The sequence below is a fragment of the Toxotes jaculatrix genome, chromosome 16 (assembly GCF_017976425.1).
Source record: "Toxotes jaculatrix isolate fToxJac2 chromosome 16, fToxJac2.pri, whole genome shotgun sequence".
NCBI lineage: Eukaryota > Metazoa > Chordata > Actinopteri > Toxotidae > Toxotes > Toxotes jaculatrix.
Window position 1 is genome coordinate 4,984,327 of NC_054409.1, and position 13,696 is coordinate 4,998,022.

A 13,696-nucleotide genomic window follows, 5' to 3' on the forward strand; every position below is an offset into this window, starting at 1 on the left:
ACATTAATAATCTCTTGTAGGTTTGACACTTTCCAGTAAGCCATCAAGTCTGCAGTTATACATGCAGGTTTTTCCAGGACAGTGGTCTAATAGAGGGTCCTCCTCATATATTAATCTAAAAAGACAAGAAAGAGCTTGACAAGGCAATCCAAAAGTAGTTCTAATTAGGTATTAACTAATCAATAATAAAGCAGTAAGTTATGACTTATAAACCATTTATAGAGGGTGACTCATTAGAAAGTGCTACTTTATGATATTTTGTGTATTTTTCAAGATATCAACTCAGCTAATGCAAAACTTCTATTTGTAGGCCTTTGACATTTCATTTCCCTTGTGAAAATAATGATTCAAACGCAAAAGCCCCGTTTGTGTTTTCATTTGCAGTCTCACTTGTATATCTCACACGTCCCTGTTCAGAGCCGTGGTTGATGTTTTGCATTTTTTTGTCCCACGTGCTTGAACGCACCACCTTTCGCTTTGTAGAATGACGTGTCAACAAAGTGCCGGAAGCTCTCAGCCTTGTCCAAAATGGCCTACCAGACACTACAGCAGGAGTACTTACAGATTCCTGTTGTTACCAGGGCATATACAACCGCATGTGTCCTCACAACCGCTGCAGTGGTAAGATTAAATCCTGTTCTCCTCATTTTGGCAAAAGCCATAGCTTGGTGCTGCTTAACGTAGCTAACGTAACGTCGCTACTTTGCTGCTAGCTCGATGGTTTAGCTATAGCAGCTAGAAGGATACGTGTCTGAACCTGGTTGTCCAGGATGTTAACTCTCTTATTCAAGTCACAAAAGGCTGAAAGTGCAGCTACCTGTGGCAGGAGAATTCGCTGAATTCTAACCAGTGAACCAGTTTTGTAAGGACATGCCTTTGCTGTTAACGCTGCCAGCTAACAGCTAACAATATGTTGTTCTCTCTGGAGGGTAACCACAGTAACTTTAAATGCCCAAACCAGACCTCATAAAATACAAAGTACTGTACTTAACATTATCTGTACAGTACAGATACTCATATTATCTGTACTGAGTTGTTATTGTTATTTTATTTTAAGGTTGTTGTTGTGATTTAATGTTAATGTTAAAAAATATAACCCGGTACCTTTATGTAGAAATGTATTGTTCATTTCACTATACACATTTTATACATATTATCTGTTATTATATACATATTTTTAATCGCTCTGTCTATCTATAATAAAAACAGTGTAGGAAGGAGTACTCAGACATTTTGCCAAGTACAGATTCAGATTCAGAGAACTTTATTGTCATTCACTTTTACGTTCAGGTACGTATAAGGAACGAGGTTTCGTTGCACCAGCTCGGAAAGATCACAGTAGTTTAGAGTTATAGAAAGAAAAACACAATAAGGTATAAAATAAAATAAAATAAATTGCCGTAAAATAAGGATAAAATAGTACAAATTATTTACAACGTAAGTAAGTGTTATTGCAGCGAATCTGTGCATACCTGGTAGCGAAAGTTGGTAGTGAGCATAGATAGTGAAGTAAGTAATATAATATTATACTATTACTATTTTCTATGACATTATAATATAATCTACATAAACATATGCACACAGCCTATATATATATATATATATATATATAGGCTGTATATGGATCATATATTCTGTTGTATAAGCCCCATATTCTCTGTTGTTCAGAATCACAGTTTCAGTGTATTTGCATGTGTCAAAATAATACACCACAAACGTTCACAGTGGGATGAACTCTTTTGCCACGTACAGAGTAGCCTCCATGAAGCTTATCTCAGCAATGGAATGTGATGGAAAGAAGAGAGTCAATTCTTTGGGACCGGGGTTTTGTTTTCCTCAGTTTATTCATGCATGCATGCTTTTTTCCCTTTGGTGACATGTATGTTAACATTTGTCAAAGCTGTGTCATTTTTTTAATCTAATCTTTGTTTTGTCTTCTTTCATAGCAACTAGAGATCATCACACCATTTCAACTGTACTTCAATCCGGATTTGATTCTTAGGAATTACCAGGTGAGTAATCTTTCGCTGTTCATCTGCAGCCTTATCATCGACCACCTGGTACCTAGGCAGAGCGTTGCAGGATGCAGGATCGAAACGTCATCAACACGCCTGGTCGCTTCGTAAATGTTGTGCCCGTTGGATCTGAATTCTCCAGACAGTGGCCCACTCCATTCACACACAGGCTCAATCGGACATTAGACAGAGTCAAGTCAAGAAGAGACATCCATCATGTAGTTTTCACAGATTTGAGTGTTTTTTTGTTTTCACATCATGATTAAAATGAGATAAATCAGATCTTTTTCATTTACTTTCACACAACAAATCCAACTTTCTGTTACACACTGCTCTGAGCCCGGTACGGATCATTCACATCATGTGACTCACTTCAGTCTAATTCAACTTGTTGAACATGTTAGAATGAAGGAAATGGCCTGTGGCTTTGTTTATTCTGCTCTGCGTGGGTTCGTGTTACGTACAGCTGAGTCATTCTCTCTTTCTCTTCTTCTAGGTATGGCGGCTAATAACCAACTTCCTGTTTTTTGGTCCAGTTGGCTTCAATTTCCTGTTCAATATGATTTTTCTGTATCCTCAGTTCCAACTCTCACTTCGCTTTGAATGTGAAGTGAGTTTGCATACTTTCTGTTTCACAGGGGGCCACGCAAGGTTTGGTGGGGGGGGGGGTCAGTGGATGATGAATAAAATAAAATACAAATAAAGATACAGCACATACTGTAAGATGCACAATCCTTCAAAGGAGTAACACAAACCAGTATAATGTGGTAGAAAATGCTTCTCTCAGACTTTGTGTGTAGATTTCCTTAACCATTAGCTTTCAGGTACAGATACTGTCGTATGCTAGAAGAGGGCTCTTTCAGGGGACGCACGGCTGACTTTGTCTTCATGTTCCTCTTTGGTGGTCTTCTGATGACTGTATCCTTCCCATCGATGTGTCATTAATTCATTATTCTTTAGTGAATGATTCAAAGACCAGCAAATGAACAGCTCTAGGGGGGTACATCTAATGGTACCCTCTTTAACTTTCATAAATAATGTGTTGTGTGTGTATGATGCTGTTGTTATGGGTAAGTAGAAATCGCATTTCCTGCACCTTTGGGTTCTTTCCTAATTAGAACCATCTAGAACCATCTGAACTTTATTAAATCAGTTGTTTTACATCTTTAATCATTTTTGAATTGGAATTGAGCTCAGCCTGTACAAAAAGATAGGAAATATAAGCCTCCTCCTCGAGCGAAGCTAACTGTAGCTTCATATTAACCCTGCATGGCTCAGGTTACACGTGTAGTTCAACAGCAGTAAGGTCATTATTTCAATCTGCCAAAGGGGCTTCTACAAAGTACTGGATTAAGGGTCTGAATACTTTTGTAAGTGAGAGTTGCAGAGTTTGCAAACATTGCTAATATTATGTTTTCACTTTCTTATTGTGAGTAATGGAGTGTAGATTTATTAGCAAAGATTTGATCCATTTACCATCGAATCTACAGCGACCATGTGTGGAAAAAGTGAAGCCGTGTGAGTAGCAGTGTATGCTACTAGACCAAGGGAACCATTTTGTTAATAGAGTTGTCATTACAGTTTATTTCTTTGCCACGATCTTTAACGAGGTTTCAGATATTTGGCACTTTCATGAGCCTGGTGTTCCTGGGCCAGGCTTTCACCATCATGCTGGTATACGTGTGGAGTCGACGAAACCCAAACGTTCGCATGAATTTCTTCGGCCTGTTGAATTTCCAGGCGCCCTTCCTGCCCTGGGTGCTGATGGGATTCTCACTTCTGCTGGGCAACTCCATCATCGTGGATCTTTTAGGTATCTATCGCTATTGTTACTTAGCTGGAAAGTGATATGCTACAGTATGAGTGGTGCTTGTATGAAAAATGTTTTTTTTTTGGCCTTTCTTAAGGTATCGCTGTTGGTCATGTGTACTTCTTCCTGGAGGATGTTTTCCCCAACCAGCCAGGTGGTGGAAGGTGGCTCAAGACCCCATTTATCATGTGAGTCTCTACAACCTACAATTTGGAAGCATAGGAATGAATGAATGAAATATATATATATATAAATATACTGTCTGTTTCTGTGTATGAGGAGTTGAGACTTAAGAATCATCACATAGATGTGCCACTGCCTGTGTGTATCTTTAGAAATCACTCATCCTCCTCTTCTACTTGTCTCCAAACAGAAAGATGCTGTTTGACACTCCAGAGGAAGATGCCAACTACAATCCCCTACCTGAGGAGCGCCCAGGAGGGTTCGACTGGGGGGAGGGACAGCGACTTGGAGGTTAAATATGTCCCCTGGATCACCCCTTGATTGTCAGGTCCCCTCCAAGGACATTTCCTCGGAGAGACGAAGGGAACGAACATGGTCTTTGTTTTTGACGTGTTTGTTTAGTTCTGGATGAAGAATGCCAAACAACCACAACTGGTTTGGAGATAACGGTCTGTTGTCTTTGTATATGGGCTTAAATCATCCTCAGAAACTCTTCTTGATGCCAGATCGATCGTTGCTCTAAGACTGTTTGAGAGAACACAAGCTTCGGATGAACCTTTGGACAGTGAGCCTTCGGGCTCGGGTGATGTTTGTCTTCATCTCAAAAAACAAAAAAACAAAAAACATATTGATATACACAACTGTCATGTGAGAGAGGGGGAAAATGACAGCCGTAAAATATTATGAAAACGAATTTCTTCAGATGGCAAGTGCATTTTTTTCATTTCACTTTTTTAAAGAATAAATGTGTGTGGCAAATGATGCTTTGGTTGTAACTTCACTCTTTCTTTTTATACAGATTATCAAGGTTTTTTTTTTCACGTCCTCAACTTCATGGTCCAGTTTTTCCTTCACCTTCAGTTAGGTTATGTTGTCAGAGCTGTGCTCCTTTTTTTTATTTCATTCATAAAAAACAGGCTTAAATCAGATACATAGGAATGTAATATACAATCTGCTTTCATAAGGCGTGAGTCTTGTCTATTATTTGTATGTGACAATAGTCCAAAGCCACACTCTTAACTTGCTGTGCCACGGCTGCCCCTTGCTCATGCAGGCCAAGTTGTAATCAACACTGTATTTCAGTATCATGTCTACATTGGTGCATCCACTTCAAATTGGTTTGTTTAGATCAAGCAGTACATTAGATTCACAAGAAAATTAAAGTCATTAACGACTTTCGATCACTAGGGGGCGGTAGTGCACTTTGGAAATTGGTCGTCTACCTGAAAGGACGGAGAGTAAGGCCATTGTGGCGTTCGATGTTTTCGGGAAAAACCTCAACAAGAGGTTTGAGAAAAGTCACAAATTCGATGTGTCCACTTAACCTATGTTGTAAAAGCGAACCGCCAAAACCTTTTTTTTTGTAGTTTTCTGTTAATTTTGGTTACCTTTACGTCGTCTTGAACTTGTTGAGCTGACATGCTTTTAGTTTTTTATTTAAGTGCAGTAAGCTGGGGTGAGGGCTATGTTCAAGAGGAACAGTGATTCCCCATCTTTCCCGTAAGCCCCGAACACACCTGAAGAAGAGAACGCTACGTAATAGTTAGCTGGTTAGCGACTGCGTAAAGATGCAATTGGCTTTAAGTAAAACGTTTGGCCAGAAGCCTGTTAAATTTCAGTTAGAACAAGATGGAGACTTTTATATGGTTGGGTCGGAGGTATGTGACTATCTATTCATTGACTTTCAATGTTCAGCCTCGCAATGTTAGCCTCAGTTATCCATTATTCTGGCTAGCTAACGCCAGCATGCTAACGAGTCCCATTGATAGCTTCATAAACAAAGAAATGTATGAAGAAACGAAGAACGGGGATATAACGTGATAAAGTCTGACCAACAGCCGGCAAATAAAACATCACTTGACACAATACGGTCCCAAACCAAATAAATAAGAGTTAACACAATAGCTTGTGTTTTTTTTCAGTAACATGTGAAAAGGAGGCTGAAAGATGTGTAACCTCAGTCTGTGTCGACCTTAGATGTTTTGACGCACGAGTTTTGAACCTGTCAGTTACGCCGGTTTCTATCTAGGTTTTTCTCAACAAAATAAATGAATGAAGCTAAAACATTGTTTTAAAAATAGTAAAATAACAGTGGTGTCTACAGTAGTCTGCTGTCCCCTGCTGTGTTTGAAGAAGGAGCACAAAAGCGAAGCAGCAGGTTGTGTATTCCAGACGGCGGGTTTAGTGAGAATGGTTGTAGTGCACCTGAAAAGATTAAAACTGAACTACATGCATTTTAAAAATGCATGTAACATGTAATGCAACAAACAACAAAACTTTTTTGTTGTTGGGAGACAGTGTTGTCAGTGTTCTGGTACTAGAATTGATCCTGTAGATGTGGATCCAGTGTTTTGGTTGTGAGATTAACTGTTGTGCTGCTTGTTGGTAAAGAGAACTGTGTGAATAGGTTTAAAGAGGTGCACTCAGTATAGAGAAATGTGAATTAGCAGTTGCAAAACGGTCACGCATTTGTGTGACCGTTTTGGAAGTGTATTTAAAAGAATAACTATAGAAAAGGAACTTAAAGCAGCAGCAGCTCCAAAGCGGAATGCTTCATTTCATTGACTTGTGTTTAGATTTTCTAACTCTCAATCATATTGTTTTTGATGTATTCTTATTAAAGCATACTTATGGTGATTATTTAGGCTTTGTTTTCACCAGGTCTGATTCTAGTGGCCAAACCATAATATTTAGGATTACTCAGAGATCCACCTTCTGCTCTCCAGGTTGGAAACTATCTGCGTATGTTCAGAGGCTCTCTGTATAAAAGATACCCATCATTATGGAGGAGACTGGCCTCAGTGGAGGAGAGGAAGAAAATTGTAGCATCTTCACATGGTGAGTGGCTGTTTTTTCTTTTTGTTTTTTTGTTTGTTTGTTTGTTTGTTTTACACTGGGACCTGACATGGTCTGTGAGGTCCATGGGTTATATATATGTAATGTTGTACTGTACATTGCTGACTTCAACAATCCTAATATTTCAGCCACTAGCGTTACTCTGCTGAAGGCGTCAGAATGTGAGGAGATCTTCGAGGGTAATGATGAGAAATACAAGGCCGTGTCCATCAGCACGGAGCCTCCAGCTTACCTCAGGTACACAAACGCAGATGCAAAACACAGAAATGCTCGTACATCCATACATTCAGTATTTATACAGTTAGCAACTAAGGTGGTAAATGCTACAGCTGCTTTAACGTGGTCTTAAAAGAAGCAAACTTCTGCTATAAATCCAAATATGACACGTAAAATCTTTTTATGTAAACATATAAAATACTGACCAAGAGTGTGGCAAGTTTAGGGTGAGACCAAGACATTTGTAAATGGTCTGCAGTCCTTTAAAGGGTCTACATCAATATGCATATAGTCTCAGCATGTGTATCAGACCATGGCTCTAAGTCTGTATTAGTTTAAAGAGCCTCCCAACAGGCATTTTATTTTGCACTTGGTTTTCTCCTGTTCCATAAAAGTAAGTGTGTGTGTGTGTGTGTGTGTGTGTGTGTGTGTGTGTGTTTTCTGCACTGCACTGAACTGCACTGGTAATTGGTCTTTGTTGATAGTCTGATATCTATCTCTGTTTATGTCTCTGGAATGATTTGGTCTGTAAGCTGTGCTGTGATGGTCCTTTGACTGAAATGCTCACTCTTAACCACATTTTTTTTTTTTATACAGGAAGCAAATCAGCACTTTTTAAATCTTTAGACCCTCTTTTACTTTTTTGATCAGTCTGCAGACCAGTTTTTCATGAATGGGAACAGACTACAGTGTCTTGGCCTCTGTTTTTTTCAATTACAATCACTTCTTAACATTGTGTGTGTGTTTTTTTTTTCTTTTTTCAAACAAAGGGAGCAGAAAGCGAAGAGGAGCAGTCAGTGGGTCCCCACACTGCCCAACAGCTCCCACCATCTAGATGCTGTGCCTTGCTCCACCACCATCAACCGTAATAGAATGGGCCGTGATAAGAAGAGGACCTTCCCCCTGTGGTGAGAGAGTTGCACAAGCTTGCTCTCTGTTTCTCACCAAAATGACCTGTTAACTGTTGTATATAAATAAGCCTCAGCAAGCCAAGTACATTACAAAAGCCTTCAGGAGGATATTTTCAGGACCCATTTCCACCAACCAGTTTGTGGGTTTTTTTTGTGCTGTCTGACCACATCAGAAGTTCAAAGGAAATAAAAAAAAATGTGTATCTGATCTGAACAGCTAAGGCTTAAAGTTGCTCCTAACTGTCTCAGAGGGATCCCTTCCTAAAGGGCATTTTCCAATGTTGTAATCTTGTCTCTCGTTCAGTTTTGATGACCACGACCCTGCAGTGATCCATGAGAACGCGGCCCAGGTAGAGGCTCTGGTTCCCATTCGCCTAGACATGGAGATAGATGGACAGAAGCTGCGTGATGCCTTCACATGGAACATGAACGGTAAAGATCCGCCAGCGTCCAAAGAACGTACAGCATTGTCTCCTCGCAAACCTTTGTGCTGTGACGGGCTGTTCTTATTATTTTCTTTTTCTTTTTTTTTCTCCCCCTTCCTCCCCTTCCAGAGAAACTGATGACCCCAGAGATGTTTGCAGAGATTCTGTGTGATGACCTGGACCTGAATCCTCTGGCCTTCGTCCCCGCCATTGCCTCCGCCATTCGTCAGCAGATCGAGTCCTACCCCACTGACAGCATCCTGGAGGAGCAGGCAGACCAGAGAGTCATCATCAAGGTTGGTGCTGAGACAAAATAACAACAGTTCCTCTGGGGAAAACCTGGACACCCTCCACCCCCATCTTGAGGAAAAGGGACTGAGACAGATCAGAAGCTGTTGTATTAACATACTCTTTGGAACCAACTCATGTGGGGACACACTGTTTTTTTTTTCTGTGTCTCTCAGCTGAACATCCACGTGGGGAACATCTCTCTGGTGGACCAGTTTGAGTGGGACATGTCGGAGAGGGAAAACTCCCCGGAGTCGTTCGCCTTGAAGCTGTGCTCGGAGCTGGGTCTGGGCGGAGAGTTCGTCACCACCATCGCCTACAGCATTCGTGGTCAGCTCAGCTGGCACCAGAGGACCTACGCCTTCAGGTATAACTCACTCACTCACCTTAGAGTGGACAGAGAATATATTAAAAAGGTTTGACTTGAAACCATTATCACCACCACAATTTGCCCACAGTGAGAACCCGCTGCCCACAGTGGAGATCGCCATCCGCAACACAGGCGACGCAGACCAGTGGTGCCCCCTGCTGGAGACCCTCACAGACGCCGAAATGGAGAAGAAGATCCGAGACCAGGACAGGAACACAAGGTGAGAACAGTCAGATGCAAGTCAGGTCATGACTACTCTACTCTGTGTATCTACTCCACCGTAGCTGCTGATGCTAACTTTGCAGAAAGTAATGAGAATAAACGTTGTTTTTCCAGGCGTATGAGGAGACTGGCCAACACCGCTCCGTCCTGGTAGGAAAGACACACACAGAGCAGCATTCGTTGACATGTCCTCCGGAGTCTTCTGTTATCCTCAATCCGTCACGTACACACACACACATCCGGATGTTCCCGTAAGCACGAACGCGGACTTGGTCGGTCTCCATGGGCATCTCACCGGGCTGAACACCACACACACACACATCCAGGCATTCCTCTGCACACACACACACACACACACACACCACCACCATCATGTTTGACTCTGCCTTTAGGACATCAGTCGTGGGAACAACTCAAATCTTACCTTAGATCACTGTTAACGAGTTAATGGTTTATTAGTTACTGTTACACACATGATAGGCAGGCAGCATTCACACACAACTTTACACAACAAAACACTTTGCATTACGGTACAATGACTGAGTTTAATGTGTCTGTATGGATGGATATTGAAATGAGTTTGTGATGTTACTCTCATGTGGACAGCATCAGTGTAACTGAGCTCTGTCCCTGTTCTGTTAATGATCGACTGAACGCGTTCCACGTGAAAAAGTGTGAAACATTATCATGTTCACATTGCCAACTGTAAACCGAACGCGTTTAGGTCGTTTGAAGACAGTTCATCGATTCACGGAAAAACAACTGACAGATGAATCGGTAATTAAACTCATTTTTTTCGTTGCAGCCCTAAGTGTCCTGATGACAGGGGCAGTGTGTATAACAGTGTTTTCACGCCGACTTTGCACATCAGACCTTCGTTGGTGGATGGCAGCTCGTCAGTAGTACATAATGACCCTGTGAATAAGGGGTTGAACATTTCAGACTTCGGTGACTGATGATGGGAGGAAAAAAAAACAAAAACTGTTACACTGTCAGAATCATTTGAAAGATGCAGTAATCACGTAAGACAGAAGAAGAGAAAACAGTCTTGCTCTGAGGGCCTGAGGATGGTCCAGGTCCGAAATGTGTTTGAGAGTCTCGGGTTCTGATTTTCAGCATGTAGAACCGTGTCCTCATCTCGATTAGTGATTGTGATCCGTGCTTCTCAAACCTTTTTCCGCCGCAAGAGCCACCAAGCTCCAGTGTTCATCTGCATGCTATAACACATACGTAGTTCCTACCATACCCCGCGCATGTGGGACTGATTGTTCCCGGTGTTACTTCTGTTTGCACTGTGCCTCTCATTGCATCGGTGTCAGCAGACTGGAGCCTCTGTTAAAGTGGAGAGGAAGGGGATAAAAAAAAAAACAAAAAAAACAAGCTGACAAGAACCAATGGTGTCTTTGAAAGTGATGATTTTCAACTCAAACATACTCTGTTAACGTACGTACCATTGCTTCTTTGTTTCTTCTTTTGTAAAATTGCTTTACCTTTATAGTGCATTGGTTTTTATATGAAATATAACAATAAAGAAAACGTGTTGGGAATATGTTTTGTTAACCTGGGTTGGATTTTTACATTTTTCTTCATTCCTCTCAGTGAAAGTTGAGTTGTGTAATTTTTTTTCTTGTGCCATTGATTAATGTTCTCAGGTGTTCAGGCTTGTTTGAGCAGCAGTTGCAGCATAATTTGTGTATTTTGGACAAATGGATGCTGGCAAGACGATCAACGGATAGAGGATATGTCACAACACCCGCACAACACGACAGCGTGGAAATCTTTCAGTTACTTGCGTCATGGATTCAGCATGAATATCTAAGAACAGCAGCCTGTCCCGTGAGTCGTTTTTCCCCCTGAGTGTCCACAGGAGGCAGAGTCTCTGCTGTGCCTCCTCCACTCCTGCTGTGCTGTTAGTGGTCCATACAGTCCCTGTCCAAGTGTTATTGTCATTGTGACAATAACACTCATTGTCAGTGCAGGAAATTTCAAAATAAAGTACAAAAGGATAAAAAGGCGAGGGGAGGCGAAGCCAAAAGAAAAACACTCCAACTTCTTGGTAAAGACATAATACTTCTATCTATTAAACTTCACTATATGTGCAGGACATACAGACAAATCCCTCAGCAAGTGAGAGGTGCCATTAAGTAAAGATTACAAAATATAGAATAGTAAAACGTATGTACAGATAAGTGTTTAGGTAAAAAAAAATAGAATAAGAAAGAAAACCTACATTGTTATAATGAAACCATTTCCTCCATCTTTCATGTAACTTTAATTTGCGTCGTGGTTTGAATTCTCCTTGTAATTTCCCTCTGAATGCCTGTGTTTGATTTCATGGCAGCAACTCCATCCTCAGACTGAGCGGCTGTTAGCATTTTACCCAGTAACACAGATTCTGCATCCAAGATAAGATTCTCTTTAACTGTTTCCTGTTTCCCCATTTTCCCCCCAAAATAAGCTTCTATACTTTGGAAACAATGAACTGTGTCTGACCCGAGCTACCATCTGCTGCATGCTAGTCTGACCACAGCAGGATAACTGAAACGTGACTCACGCTCGCGAGACAGGAGACGAAAACTGGGAATAATCAAGCATTTTGGAATCCGGCCCTGTAGACGTGCAGTTAGTGCGTGACCACGCATTTTTATCCTCCATACATACACCTCCTCTTCTTTTCTCCATTACTGATCCTTCACTAGTTGACTCTTTATTCTGAAATCTGTTTGTTCAGTGACTTCCTGTTCCTCACTGACTCAGACGTCTCCCAGCATCTGTCCAATAATGTTTCCGGGCCTTACGAGTGATATTAGTCTCCAGTTATAACTTCTCCTGTGAGTGAGTGTATCCAGAACTGGTGTGTTACAGTGTATAAAAGGTGTATAACAGCCTGTTTGAAGTTTGACAGATGGTATTTAAAGGACTCTGAGAGGATGAGGAAACTGTCTCCTGTCTGATAAGACAAAAAAATGAATCCCTTAGACAGAACTCCAATCACTATGTCTATTCATCATCTTGCTAATACCATCCCTATAGTGGAGCATGGTGGTGGGGGGCTTCTCAGCAGCAGGGACAGAGGGAGACTGGTCAGAACTGAGGGACAGTTGAATGCAGCCAAATACAGAGAGGCCCTTGAAGCAGCCCCCAAATATGGTGAGGCACAAAAAGTAAAGGGGTCTGAAATCATTCTGAAGCCACTGAACATAACATGAAGTCAAAATATCAGAGCACAAGTCTCTGGAGAACGTAGACAAGTTAACACAGTAAGGCCTAAATATAAAAAGAAAAGGGAAGGAGATGAAGATAAAGATGATCCTTACTTGTAAATCTGAGGTGAAATTCAATGCCCGTAGATAAGTGAATTAGAAAGAAAAAAGAGTTGGGGTATGATAAATAGGAAAAAAGAGAAAAAGAGGGGAGAATAGGTTATGATCTAGTAAAGCGTTGTCCAGCAGAGTATCTTAGAGGGGATCAGACAGATACAATCAGACACATTTTTCCTTCCTTGGTTTCTGAAATTATTTTACTAGATACTAGATTTTTTTTTTTACAGTAAACTGAGCTCACCAGTGTGTAATGGCTGTTCTGTAGTGTGTGTGTGTGTTTGATTTTGTGTGATATCTTAAGTTTGGTTTAGATGTAACGTCACATCCTTACATGGTTTTGACATTTGTTTGACATTAGTGGAGATGAGTGTGCACTTTTGGGAAATGGAGCGAAATGGACCCCACTGGGTACAGACCATGATTAATGGTGCTGCCGTGGATATCACAGTGTGTGTAAAATATAAATGCAAGTGCAGTTGTGTGTGAACATGTGCAGACCTGATGACCCTCAGGCAGAGTTCCTGCTGCTCAAATGTGCAACAAACAACTGACTCTGCTTTTTTTTTTTTTTTTTTCCAGTCACTTAATTTAACTTATTGTACAGTGCACTGAAATGCCCAAGGCAGTATGATAAAGCGGTGCATCAAAGTTCTTAGGGGGCTACACACAACCCCAAACAGCAGCCAGAATCCAGACGACTGTGCCCCCTCAGCACCCACACAGGAAGTGTAATGTAGCCAGGGACACAATGTGTTAGCTGTGGGTACAATTTTGTTAACATTATGGCTAACTGGAGACATTTAAAGTATGCTGAATTAGCTATTTGCACTCCCTGTTTACAGTGAACCCATGGATGTACAGACAAATATTACTGGGTTGCTGCGGTACTGAAGAAAACTTAAAAACCTGATGATTCTCAATGAAGTTCTGAAGATAATTTCTTATTTATTTCCAATCATTTATTTATTGCCGATAGACATCAGAGACGGCATCCTTGAACGTGTAGTAGCGTCATGTCTGTGTGATCATATCATGCCTGAGTTATGATTCCAAGAATGCGTACGATTTTTTGACATT

The 13,696-nt window shown here is 41.1% G+C and overlaps 2 protein-coding genes across 2 annotated transcripts; both read left to right on the top strand.

Annotated features, from left to right (window-relative positions):
* The first annotated feature begins 467 nt into the window (after window positions 1-467).
* derl2 (derlin 2) lies at window positions 468-4,770 on the top strand. The gene is made up of 7 exons (XM_041059810.1): window positions 468-621; window positions 1,947-2,012; window positions 2,512-2,585; window positions 2,840-2,933; window positions 3,633-3,828; window positions 3,923-4,013; window positions 4,199-4,770. The coding sequence occupies exons 1-7, from the start codon at window positions 529-531 to the stop codon at window positions 4,302-4,304; spliced, it is 720 nt and encodes a 239-aa protein (XP_040915744.1). The 5' UTR covers window positions 468-528; the 3' UTR covers window positions 4,305-4,770.
* Window positions 4,771-5,513: 743 nt separating this feature from the next.
* On the top strand, window positions 5,514-10,695 carry LOC121195990 (SWI/SNF-related matrix-associated actin-dependent regulator of chromatin subfamily B member 1-like). The gene is made up of 9 exons (XM_041059746.1): window positions 5,514-5,666; window positions 6,735-6,846; window positions 6,993-7,101; window positions 7,851-7,988; window positions 8,296-8,423; window positions 8,546-8,712; window positions 8,881-9,071; window positions 9,163-9,294; window positions 9,411-10,695. The coding sequence occupies exons 1-9, from the start codon at window positions 5,577-5,579 to the stop codon at window positions 9,448-9,450; spliced, it is 1,107 nt and encodes a 368-aa protein (XP_040915680.1). The 5' UTR covers window positions 5,514-5,576; the 3' UTR covers window positions 9,451-10,695.
* The last annotated feature ends 3,001 nt before the right edge of the window (window positions 10,696-13,696 follow it).

Excerpts from the sequence above, each read along its gene's own strand:
- derl2 (XM_041059810.1), top strand. The coding sequence starts at position 529 with ATGGCCTACCAGACACTACAGCAGGAGTACTTACAGATTCCTGTTGTT. Across the intron at positions 2,586-2,839 it reads CTGTTCAATATGATTTTTCT|GTACAGATACTGTCGTATGC; the intron begins GTATCCTCAGTT and ends ATTAGCTTTCAG. Across the intron at positions 2,934-3,632 it reads TTGGTGGTCTTCTGATGACT|ATATTTGGCACTTTCATGAG; the intron begins GTATCCTTCCCA and ends ACGAGGTTTCAG.
- LOC121195990 (XM_041059746.1), top strand. The coding sequence starts at position 5,577 with ATGCAATTGGCTTTAAGTAAAACGTTTGGCCAGAAGCCTGTTAAATTT. Across the intron at positions 7,102-7,850 it reads GAGCCTCCAGCTTACCTCAG|GGAGCAGAAAGCGAAGAGGA; the intron begins GTACACAAACGC and ends TTTCAAACAAAG. Across the intron at positions 7,989-8,295 it reads AAGAGGACCTTCCCCCTGTG|TTTTGATGACCACGACCCTG; the intron begins GTGAGAGAGTTG and ends TCTCTCGTTCAG.